General features: G+C 37.3%; 1 protein-coding gene across 6 annotated transcripts in view; it reads right to left on the reverse strand.

Annotated features, from left to right (window-relative positions):
- The window catches only part of CDH18 (cadherin 18), a 1,188,046-nt gene that overhangs the window by 69,691 nt on the left and 1,100,984 nt on the right, over positions 1-17,371 (reverse strand). For all 6 annotated transcript variants that reach the window (XM_070476511.1, XM_070476510.1, XM_070476512.1 and 3 more), the window contains one exon: positions 8,402-8,538. In XM_070476511.1, the coding sequence (XP_070332612.1) occupies positions 8,402-8,538 (137 nt within the window). The remainder of the gene's footprint in view (positions 1-8,401; positions 8,539-17,371) is intronic.

The following is a 17,371-nucleotide window of genomic DNA, read 5'->3' on the forward strand; positions in this document are numbered from 1 at the left end:
TCACAAAGACATTAAGCCACCATGTTTTCATGTTTCTCTAGTCCCTAAAAAAAACTTATCCTCACAGTAATTATCCATAATGCAATTATTCAGCTACCTTGTCTTTTGCATTAGACTCTTAAATTCCTCAAAGACAAAATAATCCCTCTATATGATTAGCCCCTAAAATACTAGACTCACTAGCAGGTATCACTTATTACTGCACTCTGAGTGAGTCAGTGAATGTATTCTTAAGAACACAGATGATAGAGTACACCATTCCAAAGTACTGGAATGGCAGCCAAGGAAGTAGAACATTCTAAGAGGAAAGAGGATGATTAATACAGTCAGATATCACAAAGAAATCAGGGAGATAAGAAATGAAGACTACTCATTGGACTCAGCTGTTATGAAGTGATGAACACAGTGGTGTTTCTGAAAAGCAGTTAGAATAAAAATATACATTATCCTGAACTGAGGCATTAACAAGGAAATGGAGGGAGATGAGAGCTAGTCATTTGAAAAAACATGTTAAGAACTACTTATTGAGTGCCTACTAGTGCCTTTATTTTACTGAGGAGTCATATAAAAGGAAAAGTAAGCCATGGCACACAAGTTAGAAAGAATATTTATTATCCTAAAAAAGAATTCTCCAAAATTTTAGAGACATTTTAGGGTCATGGGACGCAGAATTCTAAAGATTCCAGAATACGATTCCTGCCCCTCGATTATTCAACTAGATGTTAATTTGGGTCCTGTTGTGAAGGAACTCTGCAGATGTAACTGAAGTCTCAAGGCAGATGACCTTAATGTACAAAGATTATTGGGGTGGGCCTGACTCAATCGGGTGAAAAACCACCGAAAGCAGAGACTTTCTCCAGATGGTGGCAGAAGAGACAACTAAAGAGATTCAAACATAAGAAGGACTTGACACACTATTGCTTGCTTGAAGAAAAAATTCAGGCAGCTTCTAAAAGGAGAAAGCTCTCCCAGCTAAGAGCCAGAAAAAAAAAAATTGTAGCCCTCACACCTACATCCTCAGTAACGTGGATGCTGCCAATGAGGAGAATGAGCATGAAATCAGATTCTTCCCTGAAGCCTTTAGATAAGGGACCAGCCCAGCTGACACACAACTTCAGTCTTTCCAGATTTAAAGCAGAGGACTAAGTTGAACCCTCTGGACTTCTGACCTACAGAAACATGTGACTATTTGTGACACATCAACAGAAAAGTAGTAGAAGTTATCAAATAATTATATTATGGATTACATTGTTAGCTGTAACAGAAATGTTCCCCAGGTATTTATCAAGAAAGTCCTCTTCCCTGAGAACTGTGATACGTGATAATGAGACACCACTTTCTATTCCCCCGACCAAAGACATATATATTGAACTTATTTGATTCCTAGTGTATTCTTTAAGATGGTGAAAATAATCTAATGTCACAGAATGAATTTTCAAAATAAAAAAATAAATCTCAACCAGTTAAAATACCTGATGAGTACTTGGGTTCAATGATCATCAGCTGACACAGAATGAACACAGATCTAGAAACCAAAATATTCAGATTTGTTAGAGTCTCTCTCTTTCTTTCTTTCTTCTTTTTTCTTTTTTTTATAAAGCAAGAATAATATCTTTTTTTTTTCTATTTCACAGGGATTTTTTTTTAGAATGGTATGAAATGTAAAGACCAACATACCAGTTAAAATAGCTGCTATTTATGTTTAGCTACAGCAGTAAACTGTTACTGAAGCTGAAGCTCCAATACTTTTGGCCACCTCTTTCAGGTCAAGAGCCATCTCACTGGAAAAGACCCTGATGCTGGGAAAGATTGAGGGCACATGGAGTTGGGGCAACAGGATGAGATGATTAGAAAGCACCACGAACTCAGTGGACATGAATTTGAGAAAACTCTGGGAGATAGTGGAGGACAGGATTAAATGGTTGGATGGTATCACTGACTTAATGGACATGAGTTTGGGAAAGCTCTGGGAGGTGGTGAGGGACAGGGAGGCCTGGGAAAGCACTGAGAGGTGGTGAGGGACAGGGAGGCCTGGCGTGTTGCAGTCCATGAGATCACAAAGAGTCAGACACAACATAGGGACTGAACAACAGCAAATAAAAGATAATCCTAGACCAGACCCAAGATTCCTGCCTTTCTTACATGACTAGGCAACTGAATAATCACTGTGACCTAAAAACCACAGGATAAAAGAAGGCAGATCAAACAGCATGCATTGCATTGACAACTGCATTGTATCTGAGCCCCACCTGCATGCTCAAAGGATGCCCAGCTGTGGCACCCTCAACCTTCTCACAGTCTTCTAGTATAAGGCCTGTTCACCTGAAGAAAGGGGAAACATTTTTGGAGTTGGTTTTTTTTTTTTTTTTTCTTTCTTTTGCACAAAGCTGCTTTGCTCCTGTTCTCTCTTAAATCAGGTACATTGTTTCATCTGCCCAGAGGAAGAACCTTTCTCTTGCTTCCACAAGGCCCTCCGTAGTGGGTAGACTATTTTAAAGCATTAACTTCTAATTATAATTCCATAGAGCAACAGTCTCCTCAAAATTGTTACATTAAGGTTTTTAAAAATTTGATTTCTGCTTTTGAAAGACAATGTCAAGAGAATGAGGAGATATGACAAAGTTTGGGAGAAAATATTTGCAAAAGACACACCTGATAAATTAGTTATCCAAAAAAAAAAATAAATGCCAAGAATTCTTAACATTAAATGTTAAGAAAATAAACAACATGATTAAAAAAATGGGCCAAAGACCTTAATAAATAATTCACCAAAGAAAACATACACATGGTAAAACTATGAAAAGATGCCCCACATATATATCATCAGAAAAAATGCAAGTTAAAACAATATGCCACTATGTATCTATTGGAGTGGTGCAAATCCAGGGAATAATAACAACACCAAATGCTAGTTAGGATGTGGAACAATCATTCATATCTGGTGGGTATTCAAAATGGCATAGGCACTTCATAAGACACTATCAATTTCTTACAAAATTAAACATACTCTTACCATATGATCCAGGGATTGCAAAGTTTGATATTTACCCAAAGGAGTTGAAAACATCTGTCCACCCAAAAACCTACACCCGTATATTTATAGCAGCATTATTTCATCATTGCCAAATTTTGGAGACAACCAAGATGTTTTTCAGTAGATGAATGAATAAACAAACTGGTGCAGGCTGACAATTTCATATTATTGAGTGTAAAAAGAAATGTGCTATCAAGACAGGAATAGACATGGAAAATTTGAACAAACTTCAATCTATATTACTAAGTGAAAGAAGCCAACCTAAAAGTCCACACACCGTATGATTCCAACTATATGATGTTCTGGAAAAGGCAAAACTATGGAGTCATAAAAAGATAGGTGGTTACCAGGGGTAGAGATGGGGAGAGATGAACAGATGGAGCACAGAACATTTTAGTGCATTCAAAATACTCTATATGATATTACATCAGTGGGTATATGCATTATGCATTTGTCCAAAACCATAGAATAATAAGAGCTAACCCTACAACAAACTATAGACATTGGTTGATTATGATGCATCAATGCAGGCTCATCTGTTGTAACAAATGTATCACTCTGGTGGAGGATATTGATAGTGGAGGAAGCTAAGCATCTGTAGGTACAGAAGATACAAAGGAAATCATTGTCCATTTCTCTGAATTTTGATAAACCTAAAATGCACTAAAAAAAAGGTATAGCCTTTTAAAACATCCTGTTGAAAAAGTATCCAAAATGAAATATACCAGAAAATACTTTTATGACATAGCTTCTGTTAACGCTTACAAACAATCATTTGTGGAAGAGCTCCCAGCTCTATTTAATATGCACTTAGGCCAAGCCATCAGTAAGTGAATGTGCACTTTTCTAAACACAGTCTCCCAGTATGGCTATAAAATCTTAACTAGGGCTCATTCTTTCTACATACCTGTTTATGATTAGGATTAAATTATATTTTAGTAATGCTCATTGAGATGTCTCTAAGGCTTCTTTATTACCATCTATAAAATTCAGGATATTACGATTTACTGTACTGTTTTACTTAGTAGATGTGTATTAACTCATTTCCCATATGAAACACTAGCAATTAGTGAAAAAAAAGGGGGGGGAAGTAAGTACATACCTAAGATGTTACTTTAGTAAAAATTAACATTTCCTTTGGTTTCCTTTGGTAATGATTGCAAATAATATAATTTTCATGATACATTTGAACTCATGTATATTTACAAAGTAGCTTTATCTTGATGCAAATATTATTTAGGTTGAGATGAGATTTAGCTGAACTAAAGTAAAGTTTCTGATGAAAATACCTCTGGAGTTGAATTTGATGTTATTTTAAAATAAGTCCTTATTATTTCTGACAAGCAAGTATTCTCTCCAGGGATTCTCCCTTTCCATCTTCTATACATGGAGCTTGATTGCAAAATAACTATACAATATTTTTGGAAACTTTTCAATGTCTCCATAGCATCTACTTCAATTTATCAATCCATGCATTCCTTTATTTTAAAACTAATTTTAAATGAGGCTTTATCATGTGGCAGTTATTTTATTGTTCTTAGTAAGTAAGCACATGCAATTCTAGAACTATTCTGGCCATTTTGAAAATGAAAAGTAACCAGAATTATAACAAATGAATCCACTCATGTATTATTTATAATACTCATTTAAAAGTAATTAGTGAATCCTTATTTTCAAAGAGAAATATTACATTGAAAAAACAATCTAAATGGAAACTACTTGAGTTGATTTTTCAGATGCAACACAAGAAAAACTCAGGTAGAACAGAAAAGACTGGAGCAGCTTTATTGTTTTGTGATACAAGACATTATAAAAGTGCATAAACCACAATGAGCTATCACCTCACACCTAATAGAATGATCATGATCAAAAAAGTATGGAATAGTAAATATTGGTAACAATATAGAATAATGAGGACACTCATATAGTGCTGCTGTGAATGTAAAATGTGGTCACTTTGGAAAACAGTCTGGCAATTCATCCAAGAGTTAAACATAGTTTTATATGATTCTGCAATCCCACTCCTAGGTATATACCCAAGAGAAATGAAAAGTCATTCACACAAAAGCATCCATATCAATGCTTATGATAGCATTCTTCAAATTAGGCAAAAAGTGGAAACAACACAAATGTCTATCAAGTGGTGAATGGGTACATAAAATACAGTATATTCAAACAATGGAAAGATTTTAGCAGTAAGGAAGAATGAAACACTGATCCATGCTACAATGTAAATGAACTTTGAAAATAACACACTACGTGAAGTAAGCCAGTCACAAAGGACTAGATGTCATATGATTGTTTTATATGAGAGGTCAATTAAGGAAAAATTATTGCTGTAGACTGAATGTATTTTTCTCCCCCAAATTCAGAGTGAAACACTCACGAGGGAGATTATATCTCTTAAAAAAGAGATCCCATAGAGATCCCTTGCTCTTGCACCATGTGAGAACACCACTAGAAGACATCCATCTATGAACCAGAAAGTGTATTCTCACCAGACACCAAATCAGTTGGCCCCTTGATCTTGGACTTCCAGCCTCCAGAACTGTGAGAAATAAGTGTTTGCTTTTTAAAGCACTAGGTTTATGATACACTGTTATAGCAGCCTAAACAGACTAAGACATCTATAAAAACAGACACTAGAGGAGTGGCTCCTTGGATTGAAGTGTGGGCAAGAGGGATTAGAGAGTGATGAATAAGGACACAGGATTTCTTTCTGAAGTATTCAATGTATTCTAAAATCCATTGTGACAGTTGATGGATAACTGAATGTACTAACAGTCATTAGTCTATACACTATACAAAGGTAAATCATAGGGTATGTAAAGTATTTCTAAATGAAGCTTGAATGTTTTTTTTTTAAATTTCTTGTATCTTCTGAGGGCATAAGAAAGAGAGAGTGTAATTTCATTTTATATAAGAGAGTTCCAGAAAAACATATACTTCTGCCTTATTGACTATGCCAAAGCCTTTGACCATGCAGATCACAATAAACCATGGGAATTATGAAAGAGATGGGAATACCAGACCACCTGACCCTCTTGAGAAATCTGTATGCAGGTCAGGAAGCAACAGTTAGAACTGGACATGGAACAACAGACTGGTTCCAAAGAGGATAAGGATTAAGTCAAGGCTGTATATTGTCACCATGCTTATTTAACTTATATGCAGAGTACATCATGAGAAATGCTGGGCTGGAGGAAGCAAAAGCTGGAATCCAGATTATTGGGAGAAATATGAATAACCTCAGATATACAGATGACACCACCCTTATGGCAGAAAGCAAAGACGAACTAAAGAGCCTCTTGATGAAAGTGAAAGAGGAGAGTGAAAAAGTTGGCTTAAAGCTCAACATTCAGAAAACTAAGATTATGGCATCTGGTCCCATCACTTCATGGCAAATAGATGGGAAAACAGTGGAAACAGTGGCAGACTTTAATTTTAGGCTCCAAAATCACTGCAGATGGTGATTGAAACCATGAAATTAAAAGACACTTACTCCTTGGAGGGAAAGTTATGACCAACCTAGACAGCATATTAAAAAGCAGAGATATTACTTTGCCAACAAAGGTCCATCTAGTCAAGGCTATGGTTTTTCCAGTGGTCATGTATGGATGTGAGAGGTAGACTATAAAGAAAGCTGAGCACCAAAGAATTGATGCTTTTGAACTGTGGTGTTGGAGAAGATTCTTGAGAGTCCTCTGGACTGCAAGGAGATCCAACCAGTCCATGCTAAAGGAAATCAGTCCTGAATAGTCATTGGAAGGACTGATGCTGAAGCAGAAACTCCAATCCTTTGGCCACCTGATGCAAAGAGCTGACACATTTGAAAAGACCCTGATGCTGGGAAAGATCGAAGGCGGGAGAGAAGGGGATGACAGAGGATGTGATGGTTGGATGATATCACCGACTCAATGGACACGAGTCTGGGTAAACTCCGGGAGCTGGTGATGGACAGGAAGGCCTGCCTTGCTGTGGTCCATGGGGTCGCAAAGAGTCGGACACACTGAGCAACTGAACTGAACTGGATACTATTTTCCAATATGAAGTATTCCTACATTTTAATATTTATAGTTCTTTTATGAATATATTGAAATCTTTTAAAAGGCGTTGTAAGTTGGGCTTCTCAGGTGTCACTAGTGGTAAAGAAACCACCTGCAAATGCAGGATATGCAACAGATGCAGGTTTGATTCATGTGTCGGGAAGATCCCCAGAGAAGGAAATGAAAACCCAGTCCAGTATTCTTGCCTGGGAAATCCCATGGAGAGGAACCTGGCAAGCTCCAGTTCATGGGGTCTCAAAGAGTCAGACATGACTGAGTGCACACACACACACACACATGATATATACAATACTGGGCTTCCCTGGTGACTCAGATCATAAAGAATCTGCCTGAAATGCAGGAGACTCTCTACAATTCAGGAGATGCAGTTTCATTCCCTGAGTCAGGAAGATCCCCTGGAGAAGGGAATGACATCCCACTTCAGTATTCTTACTTGGAAAATTCCTTGGACTGAGGAGTCTGGGGGGCTATAGTCCATGGGGTCACAAAAAGTCCGACATGATGGATCAACTAATGCTTTCACTTTCATTTTTCATGTATCATAGTAAACTTGGGGCAGTCTGTACCTTTGGATTCTTTCTCAACATGTAAATACATACTTCATTTTCTTGACAACAGATCCATTTTCCTAGAGCTTTATTCCAATTTCATTTGAAAACATTTATACACATCTTTTTGAACTTTGAGATAATTGTTGATATCTTTACTTTTTTTATAATGTGGTTATTTAGCACAATGCAATGTTCTGGATGAGGATCGAACAATGGCCTCCCTCAGTTGTATGGTGGTGTACATTTGTTTAAAATGACTTAGACCTGTCTGTTGAAATACCAAGAGTTATTCTTTCACTGTAAAATCTCTAAGAGTCAATTGAAGCCTGAAGAAAGGTGTTGTATTAATAAAATCATTCAAGTAAAATGTTAAATTTTCTTTTCTTCTCTTTATTTTCCTAACTGCTTCACTGTATATGAAGCATTCTTCTACTTAAGTAAGGCATAAGCACATGACAAAGCAAGTCTGACAATTAAGAAGAGAATTAGATATTTTGACTGAGTGATGCAGACTAAGTACTCTGTGATATCAATTTTCTACCATTATGCAGAGATTACAGTAAAGGAAAAGATATAAGATTTACTAATCACATCTGACAATGAGTAATTGTGTCTAAAACATTCTGTGCACTCTGCTAGGTGCATAAAAAAATAAAAATCATGAAAGCCCTGATCTGGAGAAAATCTCAGCCTAAGTCTTCATGTTTAAGTGACATCTTCCCTATAGTACATAAAATAAAGAAGTTTACCATTTTCTGAAGCAGCAACTGTGATGTTGTACCATGGAGTTTCTTCTCTATCAAGAACCTTGGTAGTCTTAATGGTTCCAGTGTTGGCATCGATGTTAAAAAATCTATCATCTTCAGGATTGTAGTCAATGAAGTATCTAAAGGAAAAAAAAAAAAAAAAAGGATACATCTTCTTTAACCTGGTGCTATAATAAAGAAAACTGAACCAAGGGAGGTATTAAATCTATTATACTCAAATATTGAAATGTGCATTTTTACTTTCTGTATTTGGCCCTTCATTTTGCCCATCCATTTTATATTTGCATGGACTGATGTTAATTAATTTCCTGTCAGTCCTTAATTAATATTTAATTCAATTATTAATTCAAAAATTTAAAAAACAAAACTTTAAACTCCATGAGTAGAATAGGAGGTAGTAGATGGCAAAACCACAGTAATTAATAAGGGAAAGATTAAAAAAAAAATCACTGTCTCTATGAAGTTCATAGTACATTGGGAAAAAAATGAACTTCTAATTGCTGTATGTACTTTTTTTTTTTTTTTAGGATAACAGATGTCAGGGATTAATTTATCTTAGAATTTCATCATAGCTGAGGTTTGAAGATATATACAAAATGAAAACCAAAACATTTTCATTAATAACCATCATGTCCGCATCACAGAGCACCTTGTTTAACTAAATAATGATAAAATAAATAAACAGGAAGTAGGTTGCATTATCAGCCACAAATCTTCCCTCACTAGTTCATGTAATTTTGCAGGGTTCTCTTCCATTAGGTTTGGCCTCCAGCTAACTCAGGCAATAGAATGAGTTCAAAGTGATGGTGTCCAGTTCCACATCTGGGTCTACGTTTCCTCTTATGCTCTGCCACTGCCAGAAGAAGAGCATGCCAGGACTAGTCTACCGGTCACCAGAAGAAAGATGAGCCCCACGGGGACAGTTGTCAGGTTCCCTCCTAGAGGAGAGCTACCTAATAAATGAGCAGATGCAGGATTGAATGTCCTGGAGGTAGCACAGTTGGCAAACAGAAGCCAGCCAAGTTCAGCCGATCCTCAAGTTAACTCACAGACACATAAATGTGGTTATACATGACGTTTCTCTATAGCCTTGAGTTTGGGGGTTTTACATTATTCAGCAATATTTAATTAACATAAATATGAATATAAAATATAGTCAATAATCATCATATGTTCTCAAAATGTTCCAAACTATTCCTAAATAGATTCAAGGAGAGAATGTTTTCTTTTCTCCTTAAACCTCTAATACATCTTCCCTCTCATCCATGTTAGCTTAAGTGACATTTCATCAACACCTGAAGAGAAAAGAGATGAACTACTATGTGAAAAGTACAAGGGGAAAAATACTTGGATTTAATAGACTGAAGTCAAAGATCGAAATAAAAGAAAAAGCTTCATTGGTTGAAAAACAAATAGATGCTTTAATGTAACTGGCAGAATGAATGAAGTGGATGGCTAGGGCATAGGACAAGCAAGCCCTGTAGCACATGATAAACACTGTCTTTAATTTTTCTTTATTTTTTTTTAAATGAAAGAAATGGGAAAACATTCTAAACAAAGGAAATAGATTTATTTAGATTCTGGAAAAATTATAGTGGTTACTTTGAATCAGACTGTAGAACATTTTAACAAAATTCAGAAAAGAAATGATGTCATCATGGACAAGTGTGAAAAAATAGAAGGAAATGGAACAATACATGAAATAATGTTATAAGCTGGCTACAAACTATAAAGCTTTCTGTTGGAGTGGTATCAGTATAAAGAAGAAATTACAAATGACTCAATCTTTCTGTTGTTTCTTTGTATTTGACCCAGCATGTAACTGATAAGCCCATTCATGGCGCTGGATAAATGTTGGTCCTTTAATGAACCGGAACCGGTGGTCTGCAGAGTAAGAGAAAGAGGCTGATATCCCTGGTTTATGCGGAAAGTCAACAGAGTCCTGCTCTCAGGGCTCACGCTGGTGCACGAAGGCACCGGGAGACCTCTCGAGTGGGTGAAGGCACAGCGCGCCTTCTCGAGAGGGCCTTAGAAGCCTGGGCAAGAAAGTGAGCTCAGTGGGCCTCCATGCTCCAAGGAATTAGCCTGAAAGAGAGAGAGAGAAGGAAATAAAGAAAGAATAGAAAGAAAGACACGGGGACCCAAGCTCTGATGGAGCAAAGGTGTTTTAATCAACATGGCGTGGGCATGTATACTGTAGTTATTCTCAGCAAAGATGAAGATTAAAATTCCAGACTTACAAAACATAAGATGATCCCTATCAAAGAGAGAGAATGGCAGACAATCACCTTTTGCCATATGGCTCATAAAAAGGAAGAGGGTACCGTAATGAGAAACGCCTGGATTCCTTAGCTCTGGGAAAGGCATGCCTCTCCTCTTAATAAGGGCCTGAGGGTTCCTGACAGATCCAAAACAGCACACGGGAAGCCTCTTGTTACATGCTTCCTGACAGATGAAGAGTTAGGGGAAAAAAATCCCTTTGGGAAAAAAGAGTGGGAGAAATCAATGATTTTGACATGTTATGTCTGAGATGCAAAAAAAAAAAAAAAATGTGGAATAAAAACTAGACAATTAGAAATGATTGTAGAGTTCAAATATGCTTTTTGAATAAACAGGAAATATAAACTTGAGTTAAATCAGTCTAAATGTAAGGTGATGGGAACAATCTCATCTGGGAGAGAATTGTTAGGAAAATAGGAAGTGAAAGACTGAGCAGTAAAGTTCCCAGTCTTTTAAGTCTAAAGGAGTCCAGCCTTTGAATAGAAGGTATCAGAGGACGGAGAACAGCCCTGGGGAGAAGGAAAACTGGGAGAGTAAAGATGCACAGAAGTCGGGAAAGGAGGGCTCTAAGTGGACAGATGAGCTGTCCACTTCTATTAAGAAGCTGAATAGAAATGCAAAGGCTGAACTGGATTTGGCAGGATGGACATCACTGGTTAACTTGAAAAGAGTAATTTCAATAATATACAAAAGGATGGAAGTTTTACTGCAGAGGATTCAAAACTATTGAATGTAAATACATGAAGCTCATGAGTCGTGACAGTTTCTTGAATAGCATTACCTAAAATGAAGATAATAAAAGATGGTGTCTTATGTCATCAGAGAAGAGGGTTCAACAAATTATTTTTTTCTGATACAAGAAATATTAAGTACTGTCTTTGCTGAAGAGAATGACAATTTGTAAGGAGAGGAATATCTAAAAAAGATGAAATTCATGATAAGGTGAACAGACTGGTTTCCAGAGCACAAATATAGGGATTTCTATTGAAAGTAACAGAGAAACTTCTTCCATTTTAACATGAAGAAAACCTCAAAAGATAGGTGATTGTGGTAACAGAAATATTGCAAACTTCATCATACTTTCTAGGACAGAGTACAATTGAAATACAACCCATGCCTAGCATAGGCATACTCTTTTAACAGGGTACCTAAAACATGTTGCTCAGGCATAAACATCATAAAAACCTATGGACACATATGCATAAACATGGTAGAAGGCAGTACCACAGAGACCCAGGCTATAGAACATCCCAAGAAATCTAGGATCTCACTAAGTGAAAATAACATCAGAAAATAACAGAATAAATCACTTGAAACTGTATGATCAGCACAAGGAATTGGCCATTTTGGGTATCGATGGTTCTAATAGCAATCTGTTACTTAAAGGAAAGTCAACATGCAAAATCAATTTAAACAGGAAAAGATACAGGTACAAAAGAAATCTGATTGAAAGAAACATTAGATCCAGACTCCATAGAAAAGTGGTTAAGAGAGATATCACTGGGTTTTTCCAAAGCATTAGGCCATGGTGAGTTGACACTGATTTACTTTCTTTGACTTAAGTTCATATCACAAAAATGTCTTATTATGTCCTTCCCCAGAGGCCTGATGTCAAGGATGAGTGAGGATGAAGAAGGCTGAATTGCTAAGGAGATGTGAGCAATCTTGTCACACAAAAAGAATAACATCCTTAAAATGTAATCAGTTGGCAATCTGGTTATTACATCATCTAAAGTAACCTGTCTTCAAGAAATTTTCCATTTTGGGTTACTTTAAGAACAACAGCTACTGGATTTGAAAATTGGACCTGAAATTGAAAATATTATTCAACCTCAACATTTCCTGCAGCAACTATCAGCAAAGTTCAGATTGCATTGTTATCAATACACCTCTATGAAATATAGCAGGACAAGCCCCATTTTAGAAATCTGATCAGACAATGTCTGTCAGTCTGGAAGAAAGTGTGTTTTCTTCTGCTTATAAGCTGAATTAAGACTCTGAAGATATGTAGTCCCTTTATCAGAACAATCTCCTCTCTTTTAGGCTCTTCACACAGAGCTTACTAACAATAAGTGCTGGAAATAGTGGTTAAACACTTTTAGAATAAATACATTTTTTATCTGAAATTTTAAAAAAAAAATAGCTAACCCATGTTTAAATGGCAGGTATAATGTGAGGCATATGTCCCAGATTCATGGTATTTACTTCTTGGTTTTCTATATGACCTAATTCTCTTGGAAATCTAAAACATACAGGCTAGAACTCAGACAGGTGCTTGGAGCAAAAGAATCTTATTCATGGGGTTTCAGTTGAATTTGGACTCAAGTAGAACTTTAGTTCTACTTAACTACCCTTGGATTTCTACCCAGCCATGGTGATAAAAAGTCAGAAAAGGGAAAACAGAAATGTGACAGAAAAGAACTATGCAAAATTATTTTGGAGTGTTATAAGTGGAATCATTCAATGTTAATTATTTAAAATTAAGAAGTGACTCAGGTCCCTAAAACAGTCGGATGTGACTGAGTGACTAACACTTTCACTTTCATAAAATCTGAGGGGTTAGAATTTTAAGATTCTTTTGCTTCCCTCATAGCTCAGTTGGTAAAGAATCTGCCTGCAGTGCAGGAGACCCCAGTTTGATTCCTTGGTTGGGAAGATTCTCTGGAGAAGGGATAGCTACCCACTCCAGTATTCTTGGGGTTCCCTTGTGTCTCAGCTGGTAAAGAATCCACTTGCAATTCAGGAGACCTGGGTTTGATCCCAGGGTTGGGAAGATAGGGAAAGGCTATTCCAGCATTCTGGCCTGGAGAATTCCAAGGTCCATGGGGTTGCAAAGAGTCAGACACAACTGAGTGACTTTCACTTTCACTTTACACAGTGTCACAGTAGATAAGTAAGAACTTACTTTAAAACAAAATATTCTTTGGTAAGGAATGAATAATGATTCAATAGTATCACTAAATAAACTAATGAGAGAATGCTTTAGAGAGAGATTAGAGGTAGTTGGTGGGGAAAATTCAACTCACAGTGCATTTCTGCATAAGTTGATTCTTGAGGATAAATAGAGTTGAAAAAAATGACAAGGTGGTTTACCCAAAACAAATTTCCCAATTTTCATATATAGTGGTAGTTTAGTCATTCAGTCATGTCCCAGTCTTGCGACCCCATGTACTGTAGCCTGCCAGGCTCTTATGTCTGTAGTATTTTCCAGGCAAGAATACTGGAGTAGTTGCCATTTCCTTATCCAAGGAATCTTCCTGACCCAGGGAGCAAATCCACCTCTCCTGCATCTCCCGCATTGGCAGGCAGATTCTTCATCACTAGGCCACCTGGGAGGCCCATTTTCAGATATCATAGAGGTACATCGTCTACATTCTTTTCCTCAGTGCTTAACAAGCTGCAGATTCTGGCCTCGATTCATGCACAATGTAAATATGAAATTTATGGAAATTTGTTCCTAAAATAGATCTAGCACATGTGTTAAAATGGCACTGAGTAGTGCTAAGAGAATGAACGAGCTTCCCAGGCGGCTCAGTGGTCAAGAATCTGCCTGCCAACACCTGCCGACGTCAGAGACACAGACTCCTGATATTGCCCTTTATACATATTCCCAATATTATGTTTTGGAGAAGGCAATGGCAGCCCACTCCAGTACCCTTGCCTGGAAAATCCCATGGACCCTTTATACATATTACCAATATTATGTTTAAAATTTGTCAGAATAATTCCAGAATAGACTATTTTTCACAGCATGTGCTTAGTTTACACCTCTCTTTCACTGAGAGATGTCTGCTGCTGCTGCTAAGTCGCTTCAGTCGTGTCCGACTCTGTGCGACCCCATAGACGGCAGCCCACCAGGCTCCCCCGTCCCTGGGATTCTCCAGGTGAGAACACTGGAGTGGGTTACCATTTCCTTCTCCAATGCAGGAAACTGAAAAGTGAAAGTCAAGTGGCTCAGTCGTGTTGGACTCTTAGCGACCCCATGGACTGCAGCCTACCAGGCTCCTCCGTCCATGGGATTTTCCAGGCAAGAGTACTGGAGTGGGGTGCCATTGCCTTCTCCACGAGATATCTAAACACTGTTGAAAAGGACAAATGTACACTTTTTACAGTATTTTATTTAGCTTATAGTTCTGGAATTAATTTTAAGGTGTAATACAATTATGATTTTTTTTATCACCCACTTCTTTTAGACTCCAGTTTGAATTTAAGAAAAACGCAGTTTGTGGTACATCTAGCTGACACTTTGGGCAAATCCATAGGTATATGTAGCAAAAACAGTTATTTTGGCTGTTCATTTGGGAGTGAGTTAGGGAGGAACTGCTTAGGCAGTTTCAAGGGCTACTCTGATGCGATGACTGCATGTGTGCATGCTAAGTCACTTCAGTCTTGCTGACTTTTTGCAGCCCTATGGACTGCAGCCCTCCAGGCTCCTCTGCCAAGGGGATTCTCCAGGCAAGAATAATCGAGCGGGTTGCAATTCCCTCCTTCAGCGGATCTTCCCAACCCAGGGATTGAACCTGTGTTTCTTGTGTCTCCTGCATTGGCAGGGCCATCTGGGAAGCCTGATATGATGACTGTATGTGTGTGCTTAGTCACTCAGTCATGTCCAACTCTTGCAACCCCGTAGACTGTAGTCTGCCAAGCTCCTCTGTCCATGGGATTCTCCAGGCAAGAACACTGCAGTGGGGTGCCATTTCCTTCTCCAAATCACATTATAACTCAACCACCACTGTAAGTTCACTGTATCCTTCATGAACTAGGTATCAGGATGACCTCTATGCTAAGTGCTACTTAGGAAGCTATATGATCAATGATCAACTAGATGTTGCCTCTGAGGGATTGGTGATCTCCTAGCTATAGATCAGAGGAAGTGCAATCAAGTTTGTGCTGTCTCAGATTTGTCCAGTAGTTCCTTAGAGTGCTTTAACTTTTCAATTCCATATTCGATTCATGTCTAATTTCATGTTGGCTGAGAAATGGGTCCATTTAACACTTGCAAAGTTGTATGTGTTTATAAACCTAGGTTATCATTTTTATTCCTACTACCACTCTGTTCTTTGGCCACCTGATGAGAAGAGCTGACTCATTTGAGAAGACCCTGATGTTGAGAAAAATTGAGGGCAGGAGTAGAAGGGGATGACAGAAGATGGGATGGTTGGATGGCATCACCGACTTGATGTACATGGATTGGGTGGACTCCGGGAGTTGGTGATGGGCAGGGAGGCCTGGCGTGCTGTGTTCATGGGTCGCAAAGAGTCAGACACGACTGAGTGACTGAACTGAACTGAACTGACTCTCTGTTCTGCCATTCAATACATGCACCTTCATATTTCTAGTAAATACATTTTAATGTGATGAGCAAAGTGGAAAGAAAATGCATTGCATTGAAATATGATAAAATTTTATTGTTAAAATTAGAATTTCTGGGCAAGCAAATAGGTAAACAAGTTATGGCCATAGGAAGCAGTCAACCTCAATAACGATTACCTTTGTTCAAGAATTTTCTTCAACAGAAGCCACTTTAAACAAATTACTGAGTTCATCATTTTGGCACTCAATTTCCTTTTGATTATATAGGCATAGATTCAAAATAAGTATTAATCATGTTAAAGTACATTAGAAAAGTTATTTTTCACTTCAATAACAAAATTTCAGTCCTCAGAGGCAGTTATTATTTTCATTACAGTCTGTCCCTTTCACCATAAAAATTAATTTAAAACTTGTGTAATGGAAATCTATTTTTACAGTGATGTATCTGAAGAAACATCAGTTGGATACAATAATAGAAGATGCCTTTCCATTGTCATACTTCTGATACTTGTACATAGAGAATGTGAGTGGTAAAGCCAATATACTTGAGATCTTGCCTCCCAAACAGATGTTTTCATAAGTTTTACTGACCATGATCAATAGACGGGATAAAGTGTAATCAATATACACCCTGTAGGATATTACAGCAGCTTAGACTCATCTTTAATTTAACAAAAAGTCACACATCTGCAGTATAGCTCAGATTCATTAAAAAAAATTTAAGATTCCCTTAGCTCACTTTGGGGATGCAATTTATTCCACAAGTCATGCATCCAGAAAATAATCTTTCCAAAAGAAAAAAAACAGAACTTCCAGATCATTTGTCACTTGATAATGTACTGTGCTTAATAAAATGGGCAGCACATATAGTGCATAGCTATTTTAGAAAGCTTTTTAACTTCCTGAACTGATACCTTGATCCAACAAAATAATAGCACCTAAAGAAGTGAAATCTCTGCACAAAAAATAAGTTTCCATCTGTTATGTATGCCTTTAAGTAACTAAGATTTAAAAAATTCCAGTAATCTTGAGTTCTGGAAATGACCTGACACCATTTTAAGCATTGTCTTCTTTCTTTATAAAATTCACAAGAAAGCTGTCATGATCTTTTAGTCTCCAGTCAGTAAACTAATGGACATCACTAAGCAAGGATGTAGGTATTCATTCCAGAATTAAATGAATTATACATGCCCAACCGGAACTTAGATTCTCCTTCTGGTGTCAGGACTCTGATTGGGAGTGGTTAACACCACATGCTAAGCTCTTTGGTAAATCTGAGCTCCAAATTTAAAAATGTTTAGAAATCTTCTGTGTCTTTATTGAAGCATGGTAGAAAAGACCGCATTTTATCCAGTCGCT

Source organism: Odocoileus virginianus, chromosome 14 (genome assembly GCF_023699985.2).
Source record: "Odocoileus virginianus isolate 20LAN1187 ecotype Illinois chromosome 14, Ovbor_1.2, whole genome shotgun sequence".
NCBI classification, from domain to species: Eukaryota; Metazoa; Chordata; class Mammalia; order Artiodactyla; family Cervidae; genus Odocoileus; species Odocoileus virginianus.